General features: G+C 44.0%; 1 protein-coding gene across 1 annotated transcript in view; it reads left to right on the top strand.

The window, feature by feature from the left end:
* Positions 1–16,300, top strand: part of LOC110494271 (testis-expressed protein 264) — a 157,234-nt gene that overhangs the window by 125,851 nt on the left and 15,083 nt on the right. Inside the window, exon 3 of the mRNA XM_021569215.2 lies at positions 10,144–10,336. Within this exon, the coding sequence (XP_021424890.1) occupies positions 10,144–10,336 (193 nt within the window). The remainder of the gene's footprint in view (positions 1–10,143; positions 10,337–16,300) is intronic.

Below are 16,300 nucleotides of genomic sequence, written 5' to 3'. Positions count from 1 at the left end.
AGATTAAAACTAGGTCTGTCAAATGATTTTTTTTTTATTAATTGCGATTAATCGCATTCCATTCTGTAGTTAAATGCGATTAATCGCACATTTTTATTTTGCTTAAATTTGGTGCTAAATAAAGATTTTGCCTGCCACGTCAGTACCTTTTTAGAGGTTGTTTTCACTCTCTGGGCATATTGTACAGAGGAAGAGCACAGCTTTATCATCTGAAAATGTCAACATGCTTGTTTGTCTTTGCACCTGGCTCGGTGAAAAGAAATAGGAGGGCGACTGTAGTGTACGGTCACAGGTTTATGTTCTGTGGAATTCATGACATTGTTGGACAAGTTTTATCCTTAGAGCCAGTTGATTTTTTCTTATAGCCAAACCTCCAATCAGTAATTGGGAGAACAATCATTTTGAATGGCTGAAGCTTTAAATGCCTGGTACGGCAACTGCTCGGCCTCCAACCGCAAGGCACTAGAGAGGGTAGTGCGTATGGCCCAGTACATGACTGGGACCAGGCTTCCTGCCATCCAGGACCTCTATACCAGGTGGTGTCAGAGGAAGGCCCTAAAAATTGTCAAAGGTCTCCAGCCACCCCAGTCATAGACTGTTCTCTTTGCTACCGCACGGCAAGCAGTACTGGAGCACCAAGTCTAGGTCCAAAAGGCTTCTTAACAGCTTCTACCCCCAAGCCATCAGACTCCTGAACAACTAATCAAAGGGCTACCCAGACCCCTCTTTTACACTGCTGTTACTCTTTGTTTATTATCTATGCACAGTCACGTTAACTCTACCTACATGTTCATACTACCTCAACTAACTGGTGCCCCCGCACATTGACTCTGTACCGGTACCCCCAGTATATAGCCTCGCTATTGTTATTTTACTGCTGCTGTTTAATTGTTTGTTACTTTTATCTATTTTTTACTTAACTTTTTTTTTCTTAACTTTTTAAAGCATTGTTGGTTAAGGGCTTGTAAGTGAGCATTTCACTGTAAGGTATTCGGTGCATGTGACAAATAAAATTGTATTTGATGTGTGTATGTGCATGTTTGTGTGTGAGGACGTGTTTAATTATATAGACCAGAAGTCCCCACAAGAATAGCATTTCCGCGGAGTGGAATTCCATCTTGTTGTGACATCTTGTGCGAGTGACTCCTTATTTTGCCCATGTGCAACTTGCTGTTGTCCCAGCATTTGTTGGGCTGTGTTAGAAAAGCCCTGAAAAAAAATAGCATTTGGCTCGGGCGCTGTTCTGTAGGGACACTGTGATGGACCTTCAGAGGCTGTGCACAGTGCAGGGCAGGTGTCAAAAGGCAGATGTCATGCAGCTGCAATCATGTTCCGTGCACTGTCTGTGCAAACTGTGGTAACTTTGTTTTCAATGTTCCACTGCTTTGCTAGATCCATGAAATGCCCGGCGCACTTTTTGTCTTCATTATGGCCAGAGCATGTGAATGCAGTTTCCAGTTTTCTTCGATGTGGTCCAGCACCCTCTTCTAGCTTAGCCTGCTGAAGATGTCCTCCATTGCTTCTAGTAACATATTGTTGGTGTCGACAGTATGTTTTCGCTTGTAAATGATAACGAAGACTCAATGTACTTCGGCAATAAACGTATTCAGCATGGCAGTTGATGCAAATGACTTTAGGTTTATCCAGAGAGCCATCTGGGGAGTGATTTGAAATTGAATTTGACATTTAAAAGCACCTGCATTCTCCATCATTCATTCATACAAGTAGCTAGCTAGTAAAGTGGTTGTCAAACTAGCGCATCGTCAGCCAGGGCTTAAATTTGAACTATGGATGGTTCAGGGTGTCAAACTAAGAAAATGCATTAATGGCGTTAAATTTTTTTTACGGCATTACAAACGAAGCATTAACACTGTATTAACACGTTCACTTTGACAGCCCTAATTAAAACCAATCAATCAGCATGGTTCACACTGCCCACCATGCCCAATGAAAAATGAATCACCTGCCCTCTCCTCCCCCCTCTCCCATTCTCTCTCATCCCCTAAATTGGAGAGGGGATTGCACACCTCCACAACCCACTGCCTCTATTCCTCTACCTCCTCCACATGGCACAATACACCCAGCACTTACAACACTGAAACATGGTGCCCCCACAACCCATTCTATGTCCTATAATATGTCCCCTGTGTGACTCTGTGGCTGTACTATACATATAGTAAAGCTGTCAATTCTCTGGAATGTCTTGGGCATGAATTAAAAGCTTAGCAGCACAATTATGAATTATGAAAGCCTAATGTTCTCTTTAGGGTAAATGTTCTAGAATATTTATAAACTCCCCTCCTTCACACAGCCGCTTGCCTCCACCCAAGGAGACTGGTGACATAGACATCTGTAGTTGGGAGAGATGATGACCTTCTTGGACTCTGTGGTACAGAAATCTTTGAGACTTGCTGGCGTGGGAGCACAGTGTGTGGTCAATCGCGGTTCATAGTATTATCTAGAGAAACAACCATGCTTTACCATTTCAAAGAGCGAAGAACATAGAGAAATGGTTTATTGAGATTGGTGTGGAAGAACTTGACTGGCCTGTGCAGAGCCCTGACCTCAACTCCATCAAACACCTTTGGGATGAATTGGAACGCGGATTGTGAGTCAGGCCTAATCACCCTACATCAGTGCCTGACCTCACTAATGCTCTTGTGGCTGAATGGAATTAAGTCCCCGCAACAATGTTCCAAAATCTAGTGGAAAGCCTTCCCAGAAGAGTGGAAGCTGTTATAGCAGCAAAAGGAGGGACCAACTCCATATTAATGCCCATGATTTTGGATGGGACGAGCAGGTGTCCACATACTTTTAGTCATGTAGTGTAATTCAATCACTATGAAACTGTGACTTCTCGATATCACACTCCTGGCTTTTATATTCCGGGGCCTCGTTTGGATCACTCCGCTTCCAATGGTCCTTTGTGGGCCACATTTTCAAACCTCCAGTCTCGCTCCAATCTCTTGGCACATTAAGGTGGATTCGCTTCCACATGGATTGGCGCTCTAAGCATGTGTGTAATCACCAAACATCTGCGACTCATTTAGAATATTTTGGCGAATTTCAGAGGTGAAATATTCCAGAGAGGGAGGCTAAAGGCCCCAAATGTTTTCCTTGTCATGGAGTCGGAGTGTGGGGTATTTGAATTTGAATCTTAAATCGGCTATTCACACCCCAGGTCTCTGGGCACCTTCCGGGTGGGCTAGGGAGATAGCAATGATGTTTACCAAAAACGTGTCTGGGTTCCCTTTGTTTGAATCCCAGATTGAGCCATTAGTCCTACTCGTTATCCGTCTGATCAGTTGAATGAATGTGTGTAGGCCTACTTTTGGTCATGTAGTGTTATTTGAGTGCTGTCTGTCTTCCCAGTAGCCTACGTGGTGTGTGAACTGCTGACTGCTCATAACTCACAGTTGATTGTTGACACATCAACCAGGATTAAGGGGGCAGGGCAATTTGTGACTTGTTTTGGTAATCAGTGGCTGTATTGCCTCTCCTAGGCAATCGGCAATTACAACAGGGAGGTGTGCTCTTCACCTCTGCTAGACAATTAGCAATTTGTTTTAGTACTTCAGTCTCCCCTAGTTTCTCAGCGGTAGCCGTGTAAGCGGAGGCTGTGTCAGTGGCAGTCTTGTCGCCGAAATGAAGACGGTTCTGCCGAGTTGTTCTGCCAAGTCGTTCGAGGAAGGAAAGAGACATCTTCCTCACCATTCTCGCACTTGAGTATTTTACAGTTATTTTCAGATGATCTAGTTTTGCTCTTTTGTAGCTTTGGCAACTATGTGTGTGTTTTCTATACCTGTTCGCTCTTTTCCCTGTAGGTTTTACAGACGCCCCCTGCACGCACAACACGTGTGGAATTCCGGGTCTCTGGCAGCGTTTAGAACTGTCGATCTGCGGTCAAGAACACAGAGTTTTTTTGCATTTTCTCTCATAGTCTGAGAGCATCTGGTCGTCGCGGTGGTGGCACATAGCTACTCATTTCTCCTAACTGGAGATTTTCTCTTTTCTCTGTCTCTCACCTGCCCATCTTCTCTTTTGAATTCCATGCTGTCACTGTCACTTGTCCACTCAAGCTTAACATTGTTGTCATCTATTGCCCACTAGGTGCCCTTGTAGAGTTTCTCAATGAGCTTGACACCTTGATAAACTCATTTCCTGACACTGGCTCACCGCTCTTAGTACTTGGTGACTTCATCCTCCCGACATCTGCCTTCGATTATTTTCTTTCCAGCTCTCCCTTTCACCTCCTTGCCTCTTTTGACCTCACCCTTTCCCAGTCCCCTCTAACTCACAAGGCAGGCAATACGCTTGACCTCATCTTTACCCGAGACTGTCCGCCTACTAATCTTACTGCAACCCCCCTCCAGGTCTCTGATAAGTGTTTTGTTTCCTTTTCTGTCTCCCTTTCCTCCAACCCTATCCACTCAGCCAATACCCAGATGGTCATGCTCTGTCGCAATCTTCGCTCTCTCTCTCTCTCCCACTACTCTCTCCTCTTCTATCCTATCATCTATCTTTTCTGCTAAATCCTTCTCCCTCCTGATTCTGCCTCTATGACCCTACTCTCCTCCCTTTCTGCATCCTATGACTCGCAGTGTCCCCTTTCCTCCCAGCCGACACGAGCCTCCCCTCCTGCTCCGTGGCTGGGTGACTCATTGCAAGCTGGCAGCTAATTGTAAAATGAGGAAAATTAAACTTCATTCCCTCCTCTCGACCTTCTCTTTCTCTGTATCTGCTGCTTACCCCACTTTCTATCATTCCACATTTTAACCCTAGGAAACTATTTTCCACCTTGTCCTCCCTCCTTAATCCTCCACCCCTCCCCTTACTCCTCCCTCTCTGCGGACGACTTTGTCAATCACTTGGAAAAGAGAGTTGAGGATATCCACTCCTCATTCCCTGAGCCTATTGAGTCCACTGGTCCCACTCACACAGAACTATCTGCTATGCAGATGACACTCAATTACTTTTCTCCTTCCCACCTTCTGACACCCAGGTGGCGGCATGCATCTCTGTGTGCCTGGGAGAGGAGATAAATCAGTTTGGATGTCGGCCCACCACCTTAAGCTCAACCTCGGCAAGACGGAGCTGCTGTTCCCCCCCCCCCCCCCCCCCCCCCCCGGAAAAGGCTTGCCTGTTCAAAGACCTCTCCATCACGGTTGATAACTCCACAGTGTCGCTCTCCCAGAGTGCACAGAACCTTGGTGTGACTCTTGACAACACCCTGTCGTTCTCTGCCAACCTCAAAGCAGTGACTCACTCATGCAGGTTCATGCTCTACAATATCCGTAGAGTACGACCCCACCTCACACAGGAAGTGGTGCAGGTCCTAATCCAGGCACTTGTCATCCCGCTAGAACTACTGCAACTCACTGTTGGTTAGGCTCCCTGCGTGTGCCATAAAACCCCTGTAACTTATCCAGAACGCTGCAGCCCGGCTGGTTTTCAACCTTCCCAAGTTCTCCCATGTCACCCTGCACCTCTGCACACTGCAATAGCTACCAGTAGAAGCTCACATCCACTACAAGACCATGGTGCTTGCCTACAGAGCAGCAAGAGGAACTATGCTCAAACCCTACACACGAACCAGAGCACTCCGTTCTGCCACATCTTGCCTTTTGGCCCTCTCACCGCTACGGGAGGGCAGCTCCCACTCAGCCCAGTCCAAGCTCTTCTCTGTCCTGGCACCCCAATGGTGGAATCAGCTTCCCCCTGAAGCTTGGACTGCGGAGGCCCTGCCCATCTCCCCGAAAGCACCTGAAACCACACATCTTCAAAGAGTATTTTAAATAATCCCCCTCCTCACCTCAACACCCCTCCCCTTCTAGCTCTGACTTTGCCGATAGCTACTTTATTGAGGAAAAGAGTACTTACTATACCTGTGGTTGTCCCACCTAGCTATCTTAAGATGAATGCATTAACTGTAAGTCACACTGGATAAGAGAATCTGCTAAATTACTAAAATGTTAAATGTCTATAGCATTTATTCACATGGTAATTGGAGTCAGATTGATGAATGTAGTTTATTATTCAACAACATTTTAACCCAACTACAGATACAGCATATGTACATGGTTTGTTAATGGACTTGCATGGAGGAACTTATCTCACAGAAATTCATATTCATTCACCAGACACATAAATTATAGTGGAGTATTATGTCAGCATACTGGTAGGGCTTCATCATGTCACTCCTCCGCTTATCTGATTCCTTCTGCCCATCTGCAAAACACACAGCTTATCATTGGACTGGGCACTTAACGTAATGGTATAGTTGACTGGTGTATCAGTCGTGGGAATGTGAGAAGCTTACGGCTCTCATTTTAAAGCTGCAGAAACATGGTGATCATTGGGTTTGCGGAATTCAAGCGCAACAAAACAGGTTGCCTTGAGAAGCCTAGCGTGCTGCTTTTCTTTTTAGGGAAGGTTCTTCTAAAGTTCTCTAAAGGTTGTCCCTCGAAGGAGTAATGTGCCCCTGCTCTAAAGAGGATTCCATTTGCTGAAACTGATCCCCAATCAAAGGTCAATCAATGCTGCTGAATGGATCACAGAACTTGTGGAATATCTGTATTTACTGTGGCTTCAGAAAGTATTCACACCCATTGACTTTTAAAAAAAACAATTGTGTTACAGCCTGAATTTAAAATTGATTAAATTGAGATTTTGTGTCACTGGCCTACACACAACACCCCATAATATCAAATTAGAAGTATTTCATGTATTTTGAATTTCTTACAATTAATAGCAAATGAAAAGCTGAAATGTCTTCAGTAAAGAAGTATTCAACCCCTTTGTTGTGGCAAGCCTAAATAGGTTCAGGAGTAACAATGTGCTTAATAATTCACAAAAAGTTGCATGGACTCCCTCTGTGTGCAATAATTATGTTAAACATGATTTTTGAATCACTGTACTCCACACATACAATTATTTGTAAGGTCCCTCAGTCGAGCAGTGAATTTCAAACAGATTCAACCACAAAGGCCAAGGAGGTTTTCCAAAGCCTGGCAAAGAAGAGCACATATTGGTAGATGGGTGAAACAATAATAAGATATTGAATATCCCTTTGAGCGTGGTGAAGTTATTAATTACACTTTGGATGGTGTGTCAATACACCCAGTCACTACAAAGATACAGGCGTTCTTCCCAACTCAGTTGCCGGAGAGGAAGGAAACCGCTCAGGGATTTTTGAATACAAAGCGTTCTGTTTGGGGCAAATCCAACACAACACATCCTTGAATACCACTCTTCATGTTTTTTTATATAAAAAAAACTCCCTAGTCCTTGCCGATGCAAAGCATATCCATAGCATGATGCAACCACTACCAAATGGAATAGAGCTAAGCCCAGGCTAAATCCTAGAGAAAAACCTGGGTCAGTCTGCTTTCCAACAGACCCTGGGAGACAAATGCACCTTTCAGCAGAACAATAACCTAAAACACAAGGCCAAATATACACTGGAGATGCTTACCAAGATGACCATTGAATGTTCCTGAGTTGCCTAGTTACAGTTTTGACTTAAATTGGCTTGAAAATCTATGGCAAGACTTAAAAATGGCTGTCTAGTAATGATCAAACAATCAACTTGACAATTAGCTTGAAGAATTGTTTAAAGAATAATGTGCAAATATTGTACAATCCAGGTGTGCAAAGCTCTTACCCAGAGAGACAAAGGTGATTCTAACATGTATTGACTCAGGAGTGTGAATACTTATGTAAATGAGATATTTCTGTATTTAATTTTCAATAGAATTTGCTCAAATGTAATTATGGGGTATTGTGTGTAGTTGGGTGAAGGAAAACATCTATTTAATCAATTTTGAATTCAAGCTGTAACACAACAAAATGTGGAATAGGTCAAGGGGTATGAATACTTTCTGAAGGCACTGTATCAATCCTCATTGATTAGCTCACTACTCTGTGCGAGGTTACACAGCAAACACTAAACACTTTTTTTTTAATTACTGGAGTGTGTCTGTTTTTTTCCATGACAAAAGAGACTGGCTCATTAAATTAAGAATAATTGGTGTGTGTATGTGTGCGTGTGCCTTTTCGTGTGTCCCCATGTCTGTGTCTGCTCATCCCTTACACAACCTTGTTCTAATCAAATCAAATAAAATTGTATTTGTCACATACACATGGTTAGCAGATGTTAATGCGAGTGTAGCGAAATGCTTGTGCTTCTAGTTCCGACAATGCAGTAATAACCAACGAGTAATCTAACTAACAATTCCAAAACTACTGCCTTATACACACAAGTGTAAAGGGATAAAGAATATGTACATAAAGATATATGAATGAGTGATGGTACAGAGCGGCATAGGCAAGATGCAGTAGATGGTATCGAGTACAGTATATACATATGAGATGAGTATGTAAACAAAGTGGCATAGTTTAAAGTGGCTAGTGATACATGTATTACATAAAGATGCAGTAGTTGATATAGAGTACAGTATATACGTAGACATATGAGATGAATAATGTAGGGTATGTAAACATTATATTAAGTAGCATTGTTTAAAGTGGCTAGTGATATATTTTACATAAATTCCCATTATTAAAGTGGCTGGAGTTGAGTCAGTGTGTTGGCAGCAGCCACTCAATGTCAATGTTAGTAACAGTCTGATGGCCTTGAGATAGGAGCTGTTTTTCAGTCTCTCGGTCCCAGCTTTGATGCACCTGTACTGACCTCGCCTTCTGGATGATAGCGGGGTGAACAGGCAGTGGCTCGGGTGGTTGTTGTCCTTGATGATCTTAATGGCCTTCCTGTGACATCGGGTGGTGTAGGTGTCCTGGAGGGCAGGTAGTTTGCCCCCGGTGATGCGTTGTGCAGACCTCACTACCCTCTGGAGAGCCTTACGGTTGTGGGCGAAGCAGTTGCCGTACCAGGCGGTGATACAGCCCGACAGGATGCTCTCGATTGTGCATCTGTAGAAGTTTGTGAGTGCTTTTGGTGACAAGCCAAATTTCTTCAGCCTCCTGAGGTTGAAGAGGCGCTGCTGCGCCTTCTTCACGATGCTGTCTGTGTGGGTGGACCAATTCAGTTTGTCTGTGATGTGTACGCCGAGGAACTTAAAACTTACTACCCTCTCCACTACTGTTCCATCGATGTGGATAGGGGGGTGTTCCCTTTGCTGTTTCCTGAAGTCCACAATCATCTCCTTTGTTTTGTTGGCGTTGAGTGTGAGGTTATTTTCCTGACACCAGACTCCGAGGGCCCTCACCTCCTCCCTGTAGGCCGTCTCGTCGTTGTTGGTAATCAAGCCTACCACTGTTGTGTCGTCCGCAAACTTGATGATTGAGTTGGAGGCGTGTGTGGCCACGCAGTCGTGGGTGAACAGGGAGTACAGGAGAGGGCTCAGAACGCACCCTTGTGGGGCCTCAGTGTTGAGGATCAGCGGGGTGGAGATGTTGTTACCTACCCTCACCACCTGGTGGCGGCCCGTCAGGAAGTCCAGGACCCAGTTGCACAGGGCGGGGTCGAGACCCAGGGTCTTGAGCTTGATGACGAGTTTGGAGGGTACTATGGTGTTAAATGCTGAGCTGTAGTCGATGAACAGCATTCTCACATAGGTATTCCTCTTGTCCAGATGGGTTAGGGCAGTGTGCAGTGTGGTTGAGATTGCATCGTCTGTGGACCTATTTGGGCGGTAAGCAAATTGGGTGTGCTGTTAAACGTTATGAGCAGTTATGAGCAGGGAGTGGAGTAATGATCTCAAGCAGGTGGCTATCTCCTCCTGGAAAGAATATCTTTATATACTGTTGTGTGTAGTTCAGACTAGAGTGGGAGAGGAGAGAAATTATGTCATGCTTTAACACTGACCAAATTGTCTTAATGGTTCACAGCTCAGTTTATTGTTATGGGAGTAATACAGTGCTTATAGATGTGGTACATGGTCAAACTGACAAGTCTTTCTGGTCTACAGCAGCCGTCTTTAGAGAAAGACTTAGTTCTTCTTTAGAATAACTCTCCCTACATTGTTGACATGTGTTTTTTACATACAGAGCGGTTGAGCCTTAGACAAGCTCAGGAGTGGAGGGCAGATCTCATAAAATGCACTGCCTCTTGTCAATGGGAATTAAACATTCTCTCTCTCTCCTGCTCTGTCCCTCTCTCACTCTCTTTCACCCACCCCACAGGAGAGGCAGCTTCATGCCTGGCCATTCATTGAGATCAATACAGGGGATCTGACCCACTACATGGCTCCACTGTCCTCCCAGAGTGGCTTCCACCACACTGGCTTCGTTGTGCCCGAGCTCATCACACAGACAGCGGCCAAGATACCTGTGACAGAGGAATCCTCGGACCAGGACAGAGGGACGGATGTTGCAGGTACTCTAATCCCCTCCTCTCTCCATACAACCACTGAAACGTTCAAGCAACAAAGATGTTTTTTAGTAGCTAGTTTCATAGCAAGAAAACATCAAAGAAGTTGAAATTAGACTTAGGGTGGCCAGTAGAGGAAAGAAAGACAAAAGCATTGAACTGTTTCTTCCTGAACAACTTGTTTGACTAAGAGGTTTGTTTGAAGTAGTTGTTACTTAAGTGAGTTTGCAGATCAACAGGCTACACCTCTAGTCTAGTCTATCCCAAGGTAAGGCTGTGTGTTCGATTTCAAGAACTAACAAACAGCTAGGATGTAGCTGCAGGTATTTTTCAACGGGAGCTGTTGATTCCATCCAACAGCTGATATGAGTCCCTGTAATTGTTCTGTCACTGTAAGTACGTTTCTTCAAGCACAATTTGTTGGTCTTTTAAACTTGATAGGGCCTTCAGTTTAGCACAGTAGCGATATTGACTTTGTCTTTGCACAAATCATTTTGTAAGGGAAGCGGGTTAGTGTGTGTGCGGATAAGACTGTGTGGGCTGTAGGTGTAGACTAAGATGGCTTGACTGAGAGGAGGTGACAGAGGGGGAATGGGGAAGCAAGGGCTCACGGAGGCTCTTCTTCCTATAGTGCACTAGTTTTGTTAATCCAATGCCCTGTATTGTGGGGGTTATTGTCTTTCCTTTGTTCTTTTTCGTAATTATTGTTGACTGTTGTTGACTTGTCTTTCCTTTGTTCTGTGCCCATTCATGTAATGATGTCTGTGTAGGTGCAGAACTGGTTACCATGGTGAGAGTCTGCTATTGGTCATTAAGGAGGGCACTGCCCGCGTATTGATGATGAATTATACAAGCACAGACACCAGCGACATGCTGGGAGTTTGTGGCGTTCACAGCTTTTCATTTATTTGTCAACAACACCAAATTGAGACAAAAGGGTGTTCATTGGTAGAATTCTGTATTTGTTTAGGCATCAGACTTCAGAAAGCTCACTGAGTTCAGTTTACTCCAAATGTTGACTCTCTCTCTCCCTTTCCATGCATCTCCCTCTCCTTTCCTGTTGCTCCTTCCGCTCTCCCCTCCTCACCATCTCCCCTCTATCTATCTCTCCCCCTCTCTCTCTCTCTCTCTCTCTCTCTCTCTCTTTCTCTCTCTCTCTCTCTCTCTGCTTGGCCCTGTCATGTAGTGAGGATTTATGGCAGTGTGGGACGCTGTCTGGTGTACTGTGTTGTGACCTGAGGATCTTTCACTTTCACTCTAAATCTAAATTGCTTCAATAATCAATATGTCAGTCCCCCAGCAGTCTACAGTAAACAGTGGGTCAACGCAGTTCTGCAATACTAACAGCAAACATAAGCTGTGTGTGTGTGTCAAATCAAATAAAGTCACATTTTATTTTGTCACATGCTTCGTAAACAACTGGTGTAGTGAAATGCTGACTTACAGGCCCTTCCCAACAATACAGAGAGAAAAATAGAGAAATAATAACACTAGGAGTAACTGTAACTTCGCTATATACACGGGGTATATAACAACGAGTCAACATGCAGGGGTACGAGGTAATTGAGGTAGTCAGACGTTTACATACACCTTAGCCAAATACATTTAAACTCAGTTTTTCACAATTCCAAGTCAAAATTCCCTGTCTTAGGTCCGTTAGGATCACCACTTTACTTTAAGAATGTGAAATGTCAGAATAATAGTAGAGAGAATGATTCATTTCAGCTTTTATTTCTTTCATCACATTCCCAGTGGGTCAGAAGTTTACATACACTTAATTAGTATTTGTTAGCATTGCCTTCAAATTGTTTAACTTGGGTCAAACGTTTCGGGTAGCCTTCCAATAAGATGTGTGAATATTGGCCCATTCCTCCTGACTGAGCTGGTGCAACTGAGTCAGGTTTTTATCACGATAATCATTCGATAATGATAATTATCACGATATTAATAAAATAATGTTTTAAGGAAAATTGTTCCATGTTTGCGGCCTGGGAGCACGTACTTGGGGTCAATTAAATTGATAAGCCTCTTGAAACCTTCCTTTTTGACTGTGCTAATTGGTAGCATGTCTTCGACTGTGCTAATTGGTAGCATTTGTGATGTCTTTGTTTTTTTAATGTTTGCTTGTAGGGCATAAATGCTGTCCGTGTTCACTGCTTCGGGCAAACATCCCTAGATTGACTGGTGCTTGAGGAGCGTTTATCAATATCGTGGCGCGAACTCAAACTTCCTGCATGTTCCAAAGAGTGATTTTGCTTCAGATGTTGAAAAAGGTTTGTCGTATTACCAGACTTCGTAGCCACCTGTCTACGACACAATTTGCACCGAACATTGCTCTGCTCTTTGCCAGACTTCAAAAAGCCAAACCACTTTCAAATTACTGAGACAGTGGAACCCTTTTTATCAATCATTTCTTTGTTGGAAGCTGCTCCTTCTCCATGGCTATCACTGCCACTGTTTTCGCCAACATCACTCATTTTTCGTGGTTAATAGTGGCTACTCCATCACTCGAGGTGCTAAGTGGTTTTTAGTGGTATACCTCTCCATGTCCATATTGTCACTTCTCTACACGTTCCTGCTGCGTCACAGAGGTAAAATGGACTGCTGTACCTAATTATTCTATATCGACATTATCGAAAATTAATCTAAATGTTTTATATCGTTATTGAGGGAAGTAATTACCTTGATAATTATTGATATTGATTTATCGCCCAGCCCTAGGATTGAGGTCAGGGCTTTGTGATGGCCACTCCAATACCTTGACTTTGTTGTCCTTAAGCCATTTTGCCACAACTTTGGAAGTATGCTTGGGGTCATTGTCCATTTGGAAGACCCATTTACGACCAAGCTTTAACTTCCTGACTGATGTCTGAGATGTTGCTTCAATATATCCACCTAATTTTCCTACCTCATGATACCATCTATTTTGTGAAGTTCACCAGTCCTCCTGCAGCAAAGCACCCCCACAACATGAGGCTGCCACTCCCGTGTCTCACGGTTGGGATGGTGTTCTTCGGCTTGCAAGCCTCACCCTTTTTCCTCCAAGCATAACGATGGTCATTATGGCCAAATAGTTCTATTTTTGTTTCATCAGACCAGAGGACATTTCTCCAAAAAGTACCATTTTTATCCCCATGTGCAGTTGCAGACTGTAGTCTGGCTTTTTATGGTGGTTTTCGAGCAGTGGCTTCTTCCTTGCTGAGCGGCCTTTCAAGTTGTCGATATAGGACTTGTTTTACTGTGGATATAGATACTTTTGTACCTGTTTCCTCCAGCATCTTCACAAGGTCCTTTGCTGTTGTTCTAGGATTTCGCACCAAAGTACATTCATCTCTAGGAGACAGAATGTGTCTCCTTCCTGAGCGGTATGACGGCTGCGTGGTCCCATTGTGCTTATACTTGCGTACTATTTTTTGCACAGATGAATGTGGTACCTTCAGGCGTTTGGAAATTGCTCCCAAGGATGAACCAGAATGTGGAGGTCAACAATTGTATTTTTTTTGGCTGATTTCTTTTGATTTTCACATGATGTCAAGCAAAGAGGCACTGAGTTTGAAGGTAGGCCTTGAAATACATGCACAGGTACACCTCCAATTGACTCAAATGATGTCAACAAGCCTATCAGAAGCTTCTAAAGCCATTTAAATGCACTGTCAACTTAATGTATGTAAACTTCTGACCCACTGGAATTGTGATACAGTGAATTATAAGTGAAATAATCTGTCTGTGAACAATTGTTGTAAAAATGACTTGTTGTCATGCAGAAAGTAGATGTCCTTAACGACAAACTATAGTTTGTAAACAAGAAATGTGTGGAGTGGTTGAAAAACAAGTTTTAATTACTCCAACCTAAGTGTATGTAAACCTCCGACTTCAACTGTATGTGCATGTAGGTAGTGATTTATTAGGATTCCCATTAGCCAACAACAACGGTGACAGCTAGTCTTACTGGGGCCCGACAAATAGCTAAAATGACATTACAGAAAAAATACTTTACAATTTGCATAAATGTAAAATTGTGTGTGTGTGTGTGTGTGTGCATCTATCAGTTACACATACATGTCAGTACATACACACAACAAGTAGGTCACATTGGGGAGAGGCGTTGTGCCGTGAGCTTTATTTGTTTTTTGAAAACAGGTTTGCTGTTCACTTGCACTATATAAGATGGAAGGGAGCTCCATGCACCAATGGCTCTGTATTATATTGTACATTTCCTTGAATTTGTGCTGGACCTGGGGACTGTGAAAAGACCCCTGGTGGCATATCTGGTGGTGTAAGTGTGTGTGTCAGTGCTGTGTGTAAGTTGACTATGCAAACAATTTGGAATTCCCAACACATGAATGTTTCTTATAAAAACAAGAAGTGACGCAGTCAGTCTTTCCTCATCTCTTAGCCAAGAGAGACTGGCATGCATAGTGTTAATATTATCCCTCTGATTACAATAAAAGAGCAAGACGTGTGGCTCTGTTCTTTCTGCAGCTTAACTAGGTCTTCTTTGCAGCGCTTGACCATATTACTGGACAAAATAACAATTTAATGAACTATTTAGCAGTCTAATGGCTTGGGAATAGAAGATGTTCAAGGTCCTGTTGGTTCCAGACTTCGTGCATTGGTACCGCTGGCTGTGCAGTAGCAGAGAGAATAGTCTTTGACTTGGGTGACTGGAATCTTTGACGATTTTTCGGGCCTTCTTCTGACATCGCCTGGTATAGAGGTCCTGGATGGCAGGGAGCTCAGCCCCAGTGATGTACTGGGCTGTACGTACTACCCTTGGTAGCGCCTTGCGGTTTGATCCCAAGCAGTTGCCATACCAACAGGTTATGCAGCCAGTCAAGATTCTCTCAATGCTGTGCTGCTGAATAACTTTTTGAGGATCTGAGGGCCCATGACAAATCATTTCAGCCTCCTTAGGGGGAAGAGACGTTGTCATGCCTCCTTCACGACTGTGTTGCTGTGTGTGGACCATGATAATTCCTTATTGATGTGGACAACGAGGAACGTAAAGTTCTCAAACCGCTCCACTACAGTCGCATTGATGTGGATGGGGGTGTGCTAGGCCCTCTGTTTCCCGTTGTCCACAATCAGCTCCTTTGTCTTGTTGAGGGAGAGGTTGTTGTCCTGGCACCATACTGCCCGTTCACTGACCTCCTCCCTATATTCTGTCTCATCGTCAGTGATCAAGCCAACCACCGTCAGGAATTTCAGAATCTAGTTGCAGAAGGGAGAGTTCAGTCCCAGGGTCCTGAGCTTAGTTTTGAGCTTGGAACAACTATGTTGTTGAACAATGAGCTATAGTCAATGAACAGCATTCTCACATCGGTGTTCCTCTTGTCCAGCTGGGAGAGGGCAGTGTGGAGTACCACAGAGATTGCGTCATCTGTGGATCTGTTGGGGCGGTATGCAAATTTGAGTGGGACCAGGGTGTCTGGGATGAGGGTGTTGATGTGAGCCATGACCTGCTTGAAAAATGTAGGTATCAGGGAGAGGTTGAAAATGACAGTGAAGACACTAGCCAGCTGGTCAGCGCATGCTCTGAGTACGTGTCCTGGTAATCTGTCTGGCCTTGTGAATGTTAATCTGCTTAAAGTTCTTATTCATGTAGAACATCTGGTTTTCTCATGCCTGGTTCAGTGTTGCTTGCCTCGAAGTGAGCATAGAAGGCATTTAGCTCGCCTGGTAGGCTTGTGTCACTGGGTAGCTCGTGGCTGGGTTTCTCTTTGTAATCCGTGATAGTTTACAAGCCCTGCCCATTTGGCCAGCGTCAGAGATGGCGTAGTAGGATTCGATCTTAGCCCTGTTTTGACTGTTTGATAGCTTGGGGATTTCTTCTAAACTTCCGGATTAGTGTCCCGCTCCTTGAAAGTGCCAGCTCTAGCCTTTAGCTCAGTGTCGATGTTGCCTGTAATCCATGGCTTCTGGTTGGGATATGTACGTACGGTCACTGTGGGGGTGACGTCATTGATGCAC

The sequence above is a fragment of the Oncorhynchus mykiss genome, chromosome 17 (assembly GCF_013265735.2).
Source record: "Oncorhynchus mykiss isolate Arlee chromosome 17, USDA_OmykA_1.1, whole genome shotgun sequence".
Taxonomy (NCBI): domain Eukaryota; kingdom Metazoa; phylum Chordata; class Actinopteri; order Salmoniformes; family Salmonidae; genus Oncorhynchus; species Oncorhynchus mykiss.
Note: the sequence above shows the minus strand (reverse complement) of the source record. Positions and strands in the feature narration are given on the sequence as shown.